General features: G+C 35.7%; 1 protein-coding gene across 5 annotated transcripts in view; it reads right to left on the minus strand.

The window, feature by feature from the left end:
* The window catches only part of LOC150107090 (uncharacterized), a 277,723-nt gene that overhangs the window by 56,558 nt on the left and 202,228 nt on the right, over nucleotides 1-18,937 (minus strand). For all 5 annotated transcript variants that reach the window (XR_016548230.1, XR_016548229.1, XM_090391628.1 and 2 more), the window contains exon 9: nucleotides 13,303-13,400. Coding sequence is in view for 3 of the 5 variants with exons in the window: in XM_090391628.1 (XP_090247754.1) it covers nucleotides 13,303-13,400 (98 nt within the window). In the remaining 2 variants the exon portion in view is untranslated. The remainder of the gene's footprint in view (nucleotides 1-13,302; nucleotides 13,401-18,937) is intronic.

An 18,937-nucleotide genomic window follows, 5' to 3' on the forward strand; every position in this document is an offset into this window, starting at 1 on the left:
AAGATGGTTTCAGGACTGTACAATGTCAGTTACGAGGATCGACTGAAGGAATGTGGACTGCAGAGCTTGGTGGATAGAGAGGTGATATGATCGAGACTTTTAAACTGTTGATAGGCAGTTACAGGGTAGACATTGGGGAGTTCTTTCGCTTGAGGAAGTCAGCGAAAGAACTCCGGGAAGGAGTGATGATAAGGGGCCATCCCCGGAAGTTACGAAAGGAGGCTGTGAGCAAGAGGGTGAGGAGTGGTTTCTTTACATGGAGGGCGGTTGAACCGTGGAATGCAATGCCTGAGAGAGTGGATAGTAGGAACGGTCAATGGGTTCAAGGAGTGATATGATAAACTTTGTGTTTCCTGAAAATGACCTCCCACGTTGATTCTTTGGACTCCATGGAGATCTGGATAATAATAATAATAGCTCTTACAACAGTTTATACAGAGTATATTAGCACTGTGGATAATCTAAGGATTATTTTATTAATTTCTTTCTGTACTTATTTATTTTTTAATAAAAAAAATTTTGGAAACCCTGCTCCAGAGATCAAACATGTTAATTTTCACACCACTTCAGGTCTCCAAAAAGTAAGGTACTTGTCTTATTGGTGACAAAATTCACCCTTCCCATCTAAACACATCATTTATGCTGATGGCAGGATTCAAACCTTGGAGAACAGATAGTTAACCACTTGCCCAACTGAGTCTAACTAAGCCTTTTCTGAAGAAATTAAATTAAACTGAAATTTAATTAAACTATCAGAAAAATTCCATCATGTCAATTTTATAATATATAAACTGTGTCAATGTTATGCTAAAGTTTACACTCCAAACGTTTTTGGGGATGCCACTATTCATAGTCAGGTCTTTCTATTATGATCTTGGGTAAATAGCATTAGCTTTATTCACTTACTCTGCCTAGCTAAACTTTTTCTGAAGAGAGAGAATTTACAGACTGCAAGACCAATTTACAGACTACATGTGTGTGGAAAGGCTTATGTGTTCGTTGTGCATGTTGATTAATTTTAACAGTATAGATGCTGGATAGAATATCAGCGAAATATCAGCAATAAGTAATTAACTATTTATTAACTTATTGCTGATATAACTGTAATGGTATAGATGAGAAGAAAATAATTCTTCTCGGTCTGTGTTCTCATCTATACCATTACAATTAATCAACTGTCATAGACATATTCTCTGCTTTGGCAGGTTATTTTATGAACAGAGTTTCTATACAGTTCATATTTCAGTCTATCAGTAGCCTGGCATAAACAGGTAGCTTATCTACGTAATATTTCTCATTACTACTAGGCACGAATGAAAGATATAAACCTACTGTGCTCTAGTTGGATAATCCAGAAACCTGGCTATAGCAACTAAACAAGAAACTTTATTTTAGCCCCCCCCCCCCTGCAGTCTTTCCAGTAAGTAGAATGTTTAGTGGTCTTACAATGGGAATGATAGTCAGATTTAGATCCTGATATAGATTTTGAGGAATAAGTAAATTTAATAATAAATAAATGGAAACTAATGCCTATAACCAGGTAGTGAAAAAATTCACTTGCCCCACTTGTCTGTGGCAAGTAGCTGGACAAAATAGAATTTGACTGATTTAATAAAAAAATAACTTTCTAGTGCAAATTTTTTCTAAATTTTCTAAACAAATTTTTGAACTATAAGAAAACACAGAAGAATATGTGTAATATATAAAAGACCATTCTAGTAACAAAAATTAATGTGCCAAATTACTTTTTACAGAAAACAATGTTGTTTTTAACTCTTCTTTCCATTCTTATTTACTGAATTTTCCTTCTTGAAATAGTTCTCAGACAAAATAAATTTTTCTTCAAACAACAATATAGTACCATTAAAATCCCTTCGTGGACCTTTAAATTGACTTCCTAATGCATATTTCAAAAAAAATGGCAGAGGGGGATTTTGGGAGAGTATATTTCTTGTGGTGAGCAGGATTCTGTACAAGTTGTCCAAGCCCTGCCTATAATAAATTAAGCATACAATATATAGATATAGGTATCTATTATTATTATTATTATACAGGTATCTCCATTGAGCCAGAACTTTTCACACAAGACCTATCATACCTCTCCAAATTCATTCACTGATGAAGCACTGACACCCACCTCTGGCAACCCAATCTACCTACTCACCACCCTCCAAGCAAAATTCTAGTCCTAATTTTAAAGCACATGCTTACACAATTTTCATGGATGACCCCTTATCCTTCCTGCCATGTACTGAAAATGAAAAGTCTTCAGTTTCAATCCAATAAATCCCCTTTAACAACTTATATGCTTCTATCATGTCTCCTCTCTTTTGCCTATCAACTAGTTTTTGAAGCCCACAGACCTCTAATCTATTCTCATAGATATGCAACTATCTTTGTCACTTGACTCTGGATTCTTTCCACCACTTCTTTGTTACTACAGAATCCAGGTGTCCAGGTCTGTGCACAGTAGTCTAGATGTGGCCTTATTAAACCATATATAGGGGAACAATAACTTCTCTTGAAGTATCTTCAGGACTAAGGTAAACTTGCAGTAAAGGTGAACCAAGCTCTCATCATTCCTTGTCTCAGTATCTCCCATAATGCAAAGCACATCTCCTTGCAGATATGTATAATACTATGCATTAAGGGAAGTGCCACTACCCAGACCGGTTTCGACCTTTATTGAGGTCTCGTCAGTGGGAACCAGACCCAGAAGTGGTGATACTATGGCAGAAGTAATGGAGAGGTCATATTTACCTATATGAGTTGCCAAAAGGTGTACCATATTATTATTAAATTACACTGGATTTAGAGAAAGATGTTGGAAGTTTATTTTCCACTTGGTTAGACTATAATAAATTAAGTTTAATCCTTTATACAAGTGTAAGCAAACAAAGTTTGCACCTGAAGTATCTTCAGGACTGAGGCAACTCTTAGTAAAGGTGGACCAAGCTTTCATCACTCCTTGTCTCAGTATCTCCCATAATGCAAAATACATCTCCTTGCCGACATTGTATAAGACATGTACATGTCTACGCATTAAGGGAAGGGCCACTACCCAGACCGGTTTCGACCTTTATTGAGGTCTCGCCAGTGGGAGCCAGACCCAGAAGTGGTGATACTATGGCAGAAGTAATGGAGAGGTCATATTTACCTATACGAGTTTCCAAAAGGTGTACCACCTTATTATTAAATTACTCTGGATTTAGAGAAAGATGTTGAAAGTTTATTTTTGCTTACACTTGGATAAAGGATTAAACTAAATTTATTATAGTCTAACCAAGTGGAAAATAAACTTCCAACATCTTTCTCTAAATCCAGAGTAATTTAATAATAAGGTGGTACACCTTTTGGCAACTCGTATAGGTAAATATAACCTCTCCATTACTTCTGCTGTAGCACACCACTTCTGGGTCTGGCTCCCACTGACGAGCCTTAATAAAGATCGAAACCGGTCTGGGTAGTGGCCCGTCCCTCAATGCACAGCATTATACATATCCGCAAGGAAATCTGCTTTGCATTATGGGAGATACTGAGACAAGGAGTGATGAGAACTTGGTCCACCTTTACTACAAGTTGCCTCAGTCCTGAAGATACTTCAGGTGCAAACTTTGTTTGCTTACACTTGGATAAAGGATTAAACTAAATTTATTATGATTAATGTTTGTTAATAATCAACATTTGTGTAATGTTTGTTAATAATCAATATTTGTGTATAATTAGTAAGTTAATAATTAATGTTTGTTTATTACTAAAATGCACAAATTGATTAATATTTGTGTATTTTAGTCTACAGTTCACATCTGAGAGCTGCTCAACTTTTATTCACTTTAAAACTTTCTTACATGTTCTTTTACATTTTGTTGTTCATAAAATTCAATTTTATCCTGCTCAAGACTAAATGGTGATCGCTTCCAATTTTAAATCCTCCATGCATCAGGGAGAAGACATAACATCACTATCAACAACACAGTCAATAAGACTTTTCTTATTCCACGCCTCTTTTCTCTATGTGAATTTGTGCACATTTTTATGTTGGAACATTTGTTACTAATAACCAATAACTAATATTAGTTAATAACTAATAACCAGTCCATTTCCCGAGCAGAAATCCAACAGGTATTTGCCATTATTATTAGCTTTGCTCTTTTCTCCAAAAATAAAATAATTATAAAAAGTAAGCAAAATCTGACAATTCATGAATCCTGTATATTACAGATTTCCCCAATACCATAAACACCTCTTCTGACATGCTGATTAGTTAATTTCTGACTTCTGTCTTGGAGCCTACTTTATGGAGGACTATTTTGCCCACTTTCCATTCCACTGGCACCATGTCGGTACTGAGGCTTAAATTAAACAGCTTTGGCAGAGAAGCTGATAACTCCCTTGTACATCCCTTGATCTCCAATCGGCTGTCTAATCCCATGGCTGCGTTTGCATTGAAGTTTTGCAATGTTTTAGGAAACCTCTATTTCTTCAACTTCTATTCTCCTATCACACTGCAACATCGTCACCTAGATGGTCCACCCCTACAAAATGCTCACTCAGTATTTCAACTACTTGGTTTGCTTCTGTTACCTCCCCATCATCAGTACTATTGAAAGTGATCCTTTCATAGTCATTCCTCCTCTTACTTGCCACATAGTGAGAGATCTCTTTATAATTTCTTTTGGCCCTATCAGCTATCTTTCTCTTGCCTTGTACTGCTCATTGAGCATGCTGATCATTTTTTTTTTTTAAATTCTCTCCACAACCTTTTCTTTGTCTGCAACTACTGCTTAATGATGCTATTCATCTATCTAACTGTTACCTGATTACCTGACTCAAGGTATACAGTCTGATACTGCTTTCTTCAAACATCCCTTGACCACTTCCCATGCACCACCAACCTTCTTTCCCTCCAAATTTTTGTCATAGCACTCCTGAAAACTGATTCCTCAGCTTGTCATATTACCTGCTTTGTAATTCCACATATATCACTTCTTAACAGAAAATTATGAATGCCTGACAATCTCCCATATCAAGACTATGTGATCACTTTTCCCAAGTGGAAGTGGCATAGATAGACTGGTTACTGTTAAGTTCTCTGATACTATGACCACATCCAGCACTCTCGAACCTCATGCCCTGTCCATTACATGGGGTCTCAGGTAATTATCTTTCTGCGGTTGTAAGAATTCCATTTCCTTCCCTCCTTGTGATATTCCTCCTCCTAATAGTTGAAGCTCCTTTCTTTCATGTTCTTATTCATATTTCGTTTTGCACACTAGCATTCATCACTTCCACATACTTCAGAACACTTTCACTATTTTTCCTAGTATCGTTAATATTCATCACTTCATTTTTCTGCTTTTCATGACTCACGTTTCTTGCACATGCACACAAAACATTTATGACATACTCTCTCCATTCTAACTTTCATACCATAATCCATTCACACTTGGCCATAAATACATAGAATATACACTACAACATACAAAACTCAGTGACCATGCCTTGACCACCATTTCCCTTGTTTGCATTGGTGCCATGGAAAAACACTTTTTAAACGATATCCCATATTAAATTTCTGAAACAAACATACATATTCAACTTTACAGTCAAAGGTAAGATAACCAAATTAATTACTAAATTTAATAATATTCACTAAAAGAAGAGTTTTCTACAGGGTACATACAATACTGTTTCTACTCTCCAGTTAAATGACAGCTGTTTCTGTTGAAATGACAGACAACGAGAGGGAGAGAGAGCAAGTTCATTTGTCACAGCATAAAGATTTTCAATGGATAATGTGTGAACTGCAGAAGTCTGGATTTGGGAACCATAATTTGAGCTTTGAGCAAATGTACAACAACAGCCAAGCAAGAAATCATTTAACAGTACCCCATTCTGTAGAGAATTGAGTGAAAGATATTCAATACTGTCTTACACTTTTTTCTTAGCTGACAAATGTGTTCAAGGAATGTATGCTTTCTGTCAAACATGAAGCCCAAGAAACTGACATACTGGAATAAGAATTTGTCCCATTTGACATACTAGAATAAGAATTTAACCCTGGGTATGATGGGGGGGCATTTTTGGCATTAGTGTAAATAGATTTTTTTTTTCTGCTGAAAACCAAAACCCATGAAGGGACACAATCGATTGCTTGTTGAAAATGTCTTTCAGTTACCCTCCTGTTACAAGAGACAGTAAACTGTGAAGTCATTAACACAGGGGCATTGCCTACTGTGGGAAGAAGTTGTTCAGTCATTGAGTTTACTTTGAACACAAATGAGCATCAAACTTGAGAGAGCTCTGAAGAACATCCTCTTCTTAGCAATATGGCTGAGATAATGTGCTTCCCAATTGAACTTGAAAGATATGGCTAAAGAGAAATACCTGATGTTTCAGGAAATTGATAATGCAAATGTTAAATAATAATAACATCATCATCTTCATCAAATTCCTGATATGTATCCTCAAGGGGTGTACAGGATATGATAGAACTGTGAAAAATTTACACCATTACTAACTTCCTGTCTACAATTTTCCTCCAAATTAATCACTCCAACATTGTCAGATCTTCTACTTCTGTCTTCTAAGGCACTTTTTACCATATCAATCCATCTATATCTGGGTCTTTTTGCCCAACCTGGCAGAGAACACTTGTTTTGCTAATCTTTCCTCGCCCATTCTGTTTTAGTAACCATACCATCTGAGATTAGCTCTGCTAACGTATTCCTGGATGCTGACAATGTCAAGTTCTTTCCTAATATCCTCAATTTTTAATATGATATTGCCATCGATGCCATTTGTTCATGCCCCTAATCTTTCTCAGGACTCTCATATCTGCAGTTTCTAGTCTTTGGTCAAGTGTTTTACTCCTGACCCAGCTCTCAGATCCATAAGTTAAAATTGGTTTCAATACTGCTTTTATACAGCTAATTAAGTGTGTTGACTAATTTCTTTCTTATTCCATATAAATTTATTCAGTTGACTTCCTACCATACCAGCTTTATTGATTCTGTTGTCTATTTCCTTATTTAATTTACCATCTTCACTAAAAATCGTGCCTAAGTAACTGAAATGTTTTACTTGTTCTACAGGTGCTCCATTCACAATGCAGTTGATATTTTCGATGCTTCTGCCTATTTTCACTGTCTTTGTCTTGTTATTGCTGTCCTTCATACCATATCTATTACAACAGCTATTCAATTTAGTTAGGGAATCTTGCAGACTTGTAGTGGATTTATTTACAAGAATAACACTGTCCACATAAAGCAAAGGACTGACATTACCATCTCCAATTTTGATACCATGTTTAATACCACTTTCCTTCATAATGTGATCCATATAGATAATGAATAACAGAGGGGATAATGTACATCCTTGACTGGTACCAGATTTAACATTAAATCATCTTCCTGTACTTCCTTCAATTCTGACTGCTGACTTACAACTCAAATAAAGACTAAGTATTGCTTGATGTAATGTCCCATTGACACCAAACAACTGTAGCGTTTTGAATAGCTTCTCTCTTGGCACCTTGTCATATGCCTTTTCCAAATCTACAAAACTTAAATACAGATATTTGTTATATTCCCATGATTTCTCAACTATTTGTCATAAATTGAAAATCTGATCCTGAGAGCCTCTATTGCCTGAATCCTGCTTATTCTTCACAAAGGTTTTCCTTCCACAATCCTTCTCAATCGTTTCTCAAGTATACTTGCATAAATCTTACCAGGAACACTCAGTAGAGAAATACCTCTGCAATTCTCACATTCAGTTTTATTTCCCCTTTTATATATGGGTACTATGAGAGCTCTACTTCAATCATCTGGATTCATCCTTCTGTGAAGGCTTTCTGAACTATGCACTGCAGCCACTGTAAGACTTTTATACTTCCATACTTGAGCATTTCTGGTCGAATATCATCTACTCTTGCTGCCTTTCCAAATTTCAGGCTTTTGTACTTCAAGTATGGATATGTATTCCTGCTGGCACACCTGTTGAATGTTTTTTACCACTGTGCTGTCACTGATTGATTCATTTAGCAATTTTTCAAATTAATTACTCCATACACCAAGGATATCTTTTTCTCCAGTTTTCATGTCACCTTTATCATCTCTAATTCCTTTTACAGCACTCTTTCCTCCATTTCTAAGCTGCTTCAATAACCTCCATAATATCTTGCCACCGTCTTGATATTTATTTTCTATGTTCTTACCAAAGTCTTTCCACGACCAGTATCACTCTTCTTCCATAAATTCCTTAATTTTTGCAATGAATACAATAATAAATTTAGTTTTATCCTTTTAAATCTTCCAACTTCTTGCAATGAATACATCTCATATGCATTACACTGCACAAATAAAATAATAATAATATAAGTATAAAAGCAGGAAGATGTTCCCCCTGACACCTAGACTTGGAACTATCTGCAATAGTTCTACTGTAAGAATATTCCTATTCTTTTAACTTTGTGCAGTTATCCAATTCTGAAAGGTGGAATCCTTACCTTTGTCTGACTTGTGTTTATCAAATGATTTTAGGTAGAATGGACAGCCAGCATCTATCTCTTCCTCTGGAAAAATGTTTAATATGTGTGACATGCTCTGTCAGAGTTGGTTCTTGAGTTTAAGTGGATACATATGTATCTATTTTTATCTATGGGGTGTCTGGGGATTTTAAAGAGATTTTTAAGTAATGCCATAATTTCTTTGACTAGTGGTTTGAGATTCATAATAATAAAATGTCTTAAGATGAGGTCCTCATTGGATTTTAAATGTCTGCTGCAAACAGAAACAGATAGGTTTGTTGCAAAATCCATGACAGTTCCACTATATTTCACTGTGGAAATTTAAGAGTGCGACTATAATAGGCTGGTTGATCTTGAAGTTCAGATGTGCTGAAATTATCAGATCAGGAAAATAAACACACAGGTTTGTTTTGCTTTTGATATTCTTTTAATGTTACCTTCTCAGAAGAAGATGATTTCAAGACAGATGCGGTGGCTATCTTCCAGTTTGTATCCTGATAAGATATTCTGTCAGTGTTTATCTTTTATATCTCTTTTTCATTCTTTCACCTCTGGCATGCATAGTAGCAAGCTGGAGTATCTCCTGTACAGTTGACAAATTTAAGTTTGTTTGTAGAGTACGATTTATTATTATTCTCTTTACTACAGACACAGATGGTAGTGCCACAACATGCAGTTTGGGCACACCTTATTTCTGACATTTAAAGCATCTTAATTGATTAGGAATGTAGAGCCTATCTCTAATCTCCTCTTAGTTAGAAGCAGGTGATCATTCCTGCATATCAGGATTCAACTCGCCACTCCTTCTTCTTTATATTCTGAACCTATCTCCTCATCTAGAACATCAAAGAGATCTCATCCTGAGATTACACCTGTGAAATAGCAGGATGCATAATTGGTATCCCTTACTCCTCAATGATGTTGCTTTCATTAATTTTTCTGAGTATTGTTGACATGGCATTTCAACAACAATCCCATAATGCAAAGCACATTTCCTTACAGACATGTATAATGCTACTTCAACTTTAGTATTGTTAGATCTTAAATGGAGAAATTTTATGAGAAATTTTTCATTCAAGATTTAACAAGTCTGATAGGTCAACATAGAGAAAGCTTGTGCTTGAGCAGAAAAAGAAATAAATAATAACTGTATGTAGGGCTGTAAATACTTTGATGTAGAGTTATAAAAGCAATCCTGTCTATTCAAAATCAAGTAAAGAGTTTTAGTATGTTGAATATAGTTATAAGAAGGTATTCTATGTAAAGTGAGTAACTGAATAAGATGTAAACAAAAGTCCAACGTTCGCATGCTAAGCTGTTCGGTTGAATGTATGGCTTGAGGCAAGAGCATGCATGGAAAGCGGTGCTAGTTCACTTTCCTGGAAAAGAACGCTGCACGAGGAGAGCCAGTGTAACAGATTATCTCACGGGCACGGAGGACAAGTGACGTGTGGAAAAAACGTAGCAAAAAGAGGGCACCAAGGATAGAGAATAAAAGGGGTTTGCACCCTTTTCTAGGGGGCTTTTCATTTTTTTCGGACCTGCTTGTTCCCGACTTCTTCTGGTACCTGATGGATTCCGGCCCATATGGTGACGTTAGATGTCGGCACCTACAGTCCTAGTCCCTTGGCTGTACATCTCCCCAGAGTGAAATAGTGGAAAGCAACTATAGAACCGGTAGCATTGACAAGAATGACCGGCAGCAGATCCAGAGAGACGTGGACACACCGCCCGTCACATGGTAAAGCCTAACAGGACGACCACCATGACCCATCACGTGGACGAAAGACAAAAGAAGGATCGAGCTGTGCTAGACAAAGCAGTGAACAGAATAGACAGATATGGTAATCCTGCCAAGAGATGGTAATGTACAGAATTTGTTATAATCTCCTCAATTAAAGTAAAGAGAAAAAGGAAAGTGTTGTGTAACTGTTGAGCATGGACAATTTATAGAGAACTCTTATATAATTTTCTTATTTGATAGTGGCCTGTCTCCACTGGATAATTTATCTGAAAATATTATAGGTGAATTGTAACACTGTTAAATGTGAGAGATTATCGTAACTTAGAGAAATTTAAATGGATAGATTTTTAAGAATAGCATGTTGTGTGTATTAATGTTTGATCTCATAGATCGAGTTAATGATCATATTCAATTGAGTTTAGTTGATTTATCTAATTTAATGTGTAGTGATAATGAATTGACTGAGAGTATAACATATCTGATTGTGTAAAATTTAAGATCTCAATAAATATGCTTTGTATTCTATACCTGATCTTGGCCTGAGATATGAATTCAATTTACCACTCATAAACTAGAACCAAAGCGGGAGGGAAATATAAATATGATATTCTAGAGGCCATGTTTACAAACTAAGTCAAACCTAGCTGAAGTGGAGTATATTGTTAATAAGATTTAGTGTTAGATTCTTCACCTCTGTATAATAGTCTGGGAAGGTCTCCTTGGGTAAGAATCCCTTCTATCCTAAGCTATTGGCTGGCACAGCGTATTAAATAAATTTGCCAGATCTGATCAGGAGACAATCTCAGATGGTAATCACTAAGGGTTTGCTCCTAACTAAGAAAGAACCTTTATCAGTTAAGAGATACACATGAATAATCTAGGAATCGGCCAGAATTTTAGACCGCCTTTCTACATAGAGCACGATAGGCAAGAATTGACTTAGATCTTGAGGTTAGTTAAGATAGAAGAAAATATTAAAATCTTAAGTGTAGAAAGGCAACGATAAAATAAAATATAAAGAAAGTAGTGACATAACAGTATCACCTTTGGGTCTGGCTCCCACCGATGAGACCTCAATAAAGGTCGAAACTCAATAAAGGGTAGTGAACTTTCCTTATGGACATGTATAATGCACAGCATTATACATGTCCATAAGGAGATGTGCTTTGAATTATGGGATACTAAGGCAAGTGATGTGAAGTCATTAGCTTCTACATACAAGTTGCCCCAGTCCTGAAAATACTTCAGGTGCAAACTTTGTTTGCTTACACTTGGATAAAGGATTAAACCAAGTATATAATTTCTTGGTATCTTTAAATTATTAGTATAACCAAGTTGAAAAACTTCTAAGTTAAGAGTGTGTTGGATTTCATTGATGGTGGTCTGGAAGATAGGAGAGTAAAATAAACTCAAGAGAAGAAGAACAAAAAAAATAAAATAAAGTTTAGAAAAGAAGAATGAAAAGGGCCAATCCCATCACTTGGAGGTTCCCCATCCACCATGAACAGTGCTACACATGGGGGGGGGGGAGGAATTCTTCTATTGTGTGGTGAGCAAAGATGAAGAATAATTATGAAGGAGTAACACTGCACTGGTGGATTTTGATGGTAGCAAAGGATGTAATGGAATTATTTAATTATCACTTTGTCAATGTATATTATTCTGAAGTGAATAATGATGTCAAAACATTAATGCTCTACACTGGGTAAATGCTATAGGAACTACAAGTGAAAAGAACCACAGATGAATGAAGTGTTGAGTGTACTAGATGTTAAGAAGGTTGTGAGAATAGCTAACAAATCATCACATATTTACAGGGAAAAGGTGGCTGTGCCCTTGACCTAATTGCCTAATGAGTCTTCTTTTCGCTGCATGAGGATGAATCCTCAGGGAGTAAAAAGAAGGAAAAATGATGCTGCTTCTGCATAACAGTGATGTTAGCACAAATGTTTCCAATTATAATCCAGTCTATATATTAGCAATTGTTTGGAGAGATTGATTAGAAGAGAATACATCTAACCATAGACATTCAGAAACAGAATTCATGCCCACGCTATGGTTTAATCATGGCATGAAGAGCAGAAATGCTATTCACTAAATCAAAATTATGTTTGTAAATGATATCTGATGTTTTTTGACAGTGAATAATGATGCAAAATTAGAAGAGTTATAAGGAGTGATGCTGATGTTAAGTCCCTTTGGAAAAATGTAACTAAACTGCTTTTGTAGCTTGGACAAATTAAGTCAGTTGGAATTTTAATATTAATAAGTGCAAAGGCATAGGACTATGCACTGTAGTGGCAGTGCTGTGCTCTCTATGGTGGATGTGAGAACAATGGCTGACTGAAGCTCTTCAAGGTTCAGTCAGCCAGAAGGCATACAAACGTTGCAATGCCCTCTAACAGAGCATACTAACAAGTGGAGATGAGAAGTAAGATCAAGAATGGACTAGTATGCATGCACAAATCTGGTTACTTAGTTTCCACAAGTGACTAAGGCAATATCAAGAATCAGAAATGCTTATGGAGAGAGGCTGAGAAAATTCCAACTGCAGAGGTTAGTAGAAAGGTAGAAAAAAAAGTGATAAGATAGAGACATTTTAGGTTAGTGAGGGGGTTTTACAGGAGTAATACAAAGGATTGTACATAGAATGGAAGGTAAGGGGGAAATAATGAGAGTATGCAAAGGTAAAGGTATGAAGAAGAGAAAAATATACTCTAATATGGAGAGCAGTAAGTGAGTGGAATGCAATGTTGTGAATTTGTGAATGCTAAGATTCCAAATTAGTTTAAAGTTTATTATGATATATAATGCTACAGGCTATGATGGATCTAATGACTCCTTGCAAGTTTAGTTATGATAATAATAATGTTACTGACAAGTGAAACCAATCTAACTGTGCCAAAGTAAATTATTAAATAAAATTGAATTATCATAATAAATGAATAACATCTTCTAAACATATCTGTCTGATTTCCTTAGAGAGCAGGAAGAAGAAGAAACTGCATAGCAATCATGTTATACTTACCTGAACAACAGATTCATCTATTAAACTTAGAAAAGGCATAGCTGCATCCAGTACCACAGATATATTAATGATATAGAAAATAACCGACCACCTAGAAACTAAAAAAAAATTAATCTTTGTTAATATGAAATTAACAAAACCATTAATAATTTCATTCATTTTACACTATCATTACTACAATAACATGAGTGACCAATAGGTCACTCATGTTCATTTATTCTCTTCTAGAGACATAACAATCTGGCATTTGTTAGAAAAATTATGACTACCATTACTGTTTCATAGATAGGTACAAAACTTCCAAGTTTCCTACTTGGGTGAAGATGTGCCTATGTCTTTCTCCCCTTTCAGACACATTTCAACATGCTGTAACTACCCAGACTAGTTTCAATCTTTATTGAGATCTTATCAGTGAGAACAGACCTGTGGAGATATGGAGAGATAAATGATTGTTTACCACATTTTGCAAAGAAAGGACTCTCACCCAAATCTGTGTAGACAGCAAAGCCATGTTCATCGCACACGACATCCTTGAATTCTTTCAGACACACTATGAATATTTGTTTGAAGATAACAGTACCATGGAAAATTATGATTCTTAGAACATTAATGCTTGTCCTGTACATATCTATCCAAGATGGTCTTGACAGGCCCATTATAGCAATTGAATATATATATATATTTTTTTTTTTTAATATAAATTCCCACCCACGAAGAGTTGCAGATATATAGTACATTAGTACAATGGATGGGCTAAGGATTTTTATTTTTTTCTATTAATTATTTTATACATTTTTTTTTGTACTTTTTTTTTTCACATCATCTAAAAACCCTGCTCTAGGCAATAAAACATGAACCTTTTCAAGTTCAGACTTCCAATAAGTAGGGATGATGTCTCACACTGGGTGATGAAATTCACTGTTCACCTAATTACTACAGCCTATAAAAGAATTCCAGAGAAGGAAATAAACAGGACCAGAGTCTAGGGACAGAAGTTTATTGAATGGCTTGGGATTTTATTCTTCCCACTCTAGTTATTATTATTATTATATGGGTATCTCCATGGAGTCTGAAGACTCATAAAGGGAGACCCACATTCACCATTATTCACACAATACCTATCATACCACTTGTTAAATTCATTTCACTTCACTGTAAGGGCACATAACTCTGGCAATCCATTCCACTCATTCACTGCTCTCCGAACAAAAATTCTAGTCTGCATACTCTTACTAATCATACTATTATACATCATCCAAGAATGACCCTAATGCTCTCTCTCTATTTTGGAAAAATTCAGCAATCATTGGACTCTTCTTCTTCTTCTTCTTCTGCAGCTTCTCCCACTTAAGTGGGGTCACTTAAGTGGGAGAAGCAATCATTGGACTAACTTCCAATAATGATATTACAAAAAAGGTTTTGGAAGACAGGATCTCTGAGCCACTCCCTCTGAACTAACTTCTAAAAGTGAATCTCATTCCATACTTGTAATTCCATTTCCACTTGTCCAATACTAATAATTTAAGAATTTATGAGCACTGAAACCATCAAAAAAAATTTTCACATTTGACGTCCGTAGACGCCATATGGTCACTGTCGTACCTCGCATAGTTTTGGCAATGATGTCTTCTGGTAGAATAAGTGGTAGGGTCGCAGATTCCCTTTCCACAGAAAGTTTGTAGGACAATCACAAACATCCATGCCCACAGCAGGATTCGAACCCGCAGCCTCTTGGTTGGAGAGCGGACACGCTAACCACTCGGCCAACCAGGTCGGCCTGAAACCATAGACGACTAGAAAATCAGACCACTTTTCTTTTAAAGCCAAAGTAGCCTTGTAAGATGTATATAATTAATGTTACAACTATCATCATGGAAGTTGAAGAAAACCAATTATATAGTAAGTTCCTGCAAATTCTGTAGTCCAGCTGATACAGAGCTAAAAAGAAATTTCTTCAACTACCAAAGAGGCATGGAAACGTCAGTCTTCTAGTCCTAAAAATTAAAATTCTGCAATTTAAGAAATACAGTCGCAAAAATCCATAAAATATTACAGAATAATTACCCCCATGAGTAGACCTTCTCCAGCATTATCTGGCCTTTCATTTCACATTATTTGATATAAATGATTACAATAGTCCAAGATCTAAGATTGTTCTTGAATGCTACACATAATTTTGTGCTTAACCCTGAGAGTGATGCATCACTCCAGCACAGTATTATTATTTGACACCTCCAGGGAGTCCAAGACTCATCGAGAGAGAGCACCTACTCTACAACTCTCCATCTTCACCACTCAACCACATCCATCCATTATCCACCAACTGCATCATCTATGCCAACGCCATCTACTGTCCACCACTACCACCACTAGTATTTTCAGAGACAATCACAAACATCCATGGCGTGATTCAAACCCGCAGCCTTTTGGCTGGAGAGCGGATACACTAATAACTCGGCCAACCAGGCTGACCTATTCAGTAATAACACAAAACCTGTTATTAGGAAATATTTAACCTCTTCCACCATGAACTTCACCAGTTGGGAAGTTCCAAGGATAGCTGAACAGAAGTAATTTTAATTTTTATGGCTATTTTGCCTATTTTTCTTTAGGGTACCCCTTTTATGATGTCACTGGTTTTTATGCCCTAATAATTTTTTAGGGCATTATTGGTATTTTACAGATACATGACGAATATAAGGAAGGAATAATTTTGGACATACCTTTGTACGTGTATAGTGATAACATTTCTACACACTGTTGAAGTATGATAGTGAGGAAGGGGGGGGGGGATGTGGAGATATTTCTATCTCCACATTGTGGGAGAATTTCAGATAAAACAAAAGGTATGAGAATTTAAAGTGTGATCACTTCAGCCAGTCCCAAGCCTGGATAAAGGAGGAGGGTTGTGCATTGGGTTAGCAACCCAATCTCATAAAAAATCTTTATGCTACAAAACCGATACAAATGAAACCTCAGAATAGTACTCAATGGCAACAGACCTGGAATGGAAAACAGGATATGATCAGATGACGAAACAGGCAGAAAAATAAGAATAAAATAATAAGAAGCGATATCAAAATGACAACATGGAATGTAAGGACAATGAAACAAATAGGAAAGATGAATGAAGTTGCTAATGAAATGCTGAAATACAAAATAGACCTCATCCATCACAAAAAAATACGATAGCAAGAATAGAGCAAAATTAATTGATAAACAACATTATAGTATTATTTGTAGTGGTCCCAATGAATGAACTGGTCAGTTGTGTACTGGCTTCATATTAAGCAAAAAAATATGGAAAAGTATGTTATAATACGAAGCTATTAGTGACTGAATATGTAAAATAATTCTAAAAGGAAAATTTGGAAACATAACAGTCATTTCAGCTCATGTACCAACTGAGGAGAAAGAAGAAATTGATAAAGATGGATTTTATGAGCAACTTGAAGTATGCTGTAAAATACAAAGGTATGATATTTTATTAATCATGGGAGACTTTAACGAAAAGATTGGGAAAGATGAATATCAAAAGCAAGTGGCAGGAATATTTACGTTACATGATAAAAACAATGAAAATGGTGATTTACTGATGCAATTTGCAATCAGAAACAAATTGTTCATAAAAAGCACATTGCTTGCACATAAAGCAATTCACCTGGAAACTTGGTGGATACCAGAATTGAGGCATGTATGACGTAAACCAGATTGATCATGTTTTAGTCTCGAGACGTCACTGATGTCAAGAGTTGTAGAGGCCCTAATTGTGACAGCGACCATTATTTTGTGAAAACTATTATAAGAGAAAGATTACCAAATGTGATAAAGATGACAAAAAAAAGAAAGCTAGGTTAAGAAACATAGATAAACTTAGTAATGATGTAAAGGAAGCTAAGAAATACTAAGATAACTAAAACTGAAAATAATATAGTTGATAGATTCAATAGTATTTAATTGAAAATGGAATAGAAGAGAAAATATGAGAGAATTTCTAATTGAATATTTTCCCTATTTTCTTGTCTATTTAATAAATCCTTAAAATATTCTGCCCATCTCTCTCTCTCTACTATTTTCTTTTCCTCTCCTAGTAAATTTCCTTTCTTATCTTTACATCCACTGGTTCTTAGTTAAAATCCTTTTTTCATTTTTGATGAAGGAAAAATGTTTTCAGCATGCAATAGACCTGCATGTGTTATTTATAGACTTTAAGCAAGCATTTGGCAGTCTAAACAAAGATAGTCTACAAACAGCTGTGAAAGAATTAGTAATGATGATGATGGAAAAACGAAAGCAAAAGCTAAAATTAATAATAAATTTATTGAACCTTTCGAATTTAATAAAGGTGTAAAACAAAGAGATGCACTATCAACAACATTATTCATCATAGCTTTACATAATGTGATTAAAGATTTAGATCAAAGAGGGGTAATTTTTAATAAATCAAGTCAATTATGTGCTTATGCTGATGATATAGTAATCGTGTCAAGAACTAAGAAACAGTTAATTGAGGTGTACGAGGGTGGTCTGAAAAGTTCTCAGCCTAAAAAATGAAAAAAAAAACAAATTTATAATTTCAAAATTATTTTTATTTTTCAACATAATCTCCTTTAAGACATTTATTCCAGCAATGCTCCAGCACCACTATCCCGCCCCTATATATCTTACACGTTCTTCTGAAATGCCCATGGTCTCAGCAATTAGTGGTTGTCAGTAAGATCTGCAAAATACCCCCCACCTCTCTCTACAGCTGCAATCACCTGTTGATTTGAAGAAAAAGGCTGACCAGCAAGGAAGAGTTTTAGTTTTGGGAAGAGATAGAAGTCAGAGGGAGCCAAATCTGGGGAATAGGGTGGATGTTCCAACAATTCATAATGCAGATCCCTTAATTGTCCAATTGCCAAAACACCTTTGTGGGCAGGTGCATTGTCCTGATGAAAGATGTTTTTCTTCTGCACACCAGGTCTTTTCTCACGAAATTTTTCATGTAGTCTGGTTAAAAGATTGGAATAATATTCCCTGGTTATTGTTTTACCTTTTTCAAAATAATTAATAACGCATCCCAAAACACCGATGCCATGACCTTTCCTGCTGATGGAACTGACTATGTCTACTTTGGCGCTGAACAACCAGTTTCTGTCCACTGTTTTGAGTGCTGTTTGGTTTCTGGTGTGTAATGGTGAATTCAAGTGTCATCAATAGTAATAAATCGATGCACAAAATCAGTTTTATTCTTGTTAAAAGAGTTCAGAGATTTTCATGCAAGTGCGTTTTTGATCTGCTGTGAGCAAGCGCAGCACCATCTTGCGCAAAGTTTTTTCATTTGCAATTCTTCATGCAATATATCTTACATGTTCTTCTGAAATGCCCATAGTCTCAGCAATTTCAAGCACTTTGACTCCCTGGTCATCCAATACCATTTCGTCCACCTGATCAATGATTTCTGGTGTTGTTACACTTTTTGGACATCCTTCATGTGGATGATCTTCAAGGATGGTACGCCCCATTTAAACTCGGCAGCCCATTTCTTAGTCGTCGAAAACGAAGGTGAAGAGTGCCCATAAACATTTATGAACTTTGAATAAATTTCTTTTGGCATTAAATCTTCTTTTACAAAGAATTTTATAACAACACG

This window comes from Typopeltis vanoorti, chromosome 4 (genome assembly GCF_054136105.1).
Source record: "Typopeltis vanoorti isolate ZY-2024b chromosome 4, IOZ_Tvanoo_1.0, whole genome shotgun sequence".
In the NCBI taxonomy this organism is placed as follows: Eukaryota; Metazoa; Arthropoda; class Arachnida; order Uropygi; family Thelyphonidae; genus Typopeltis; species Typopeltis vanoorti.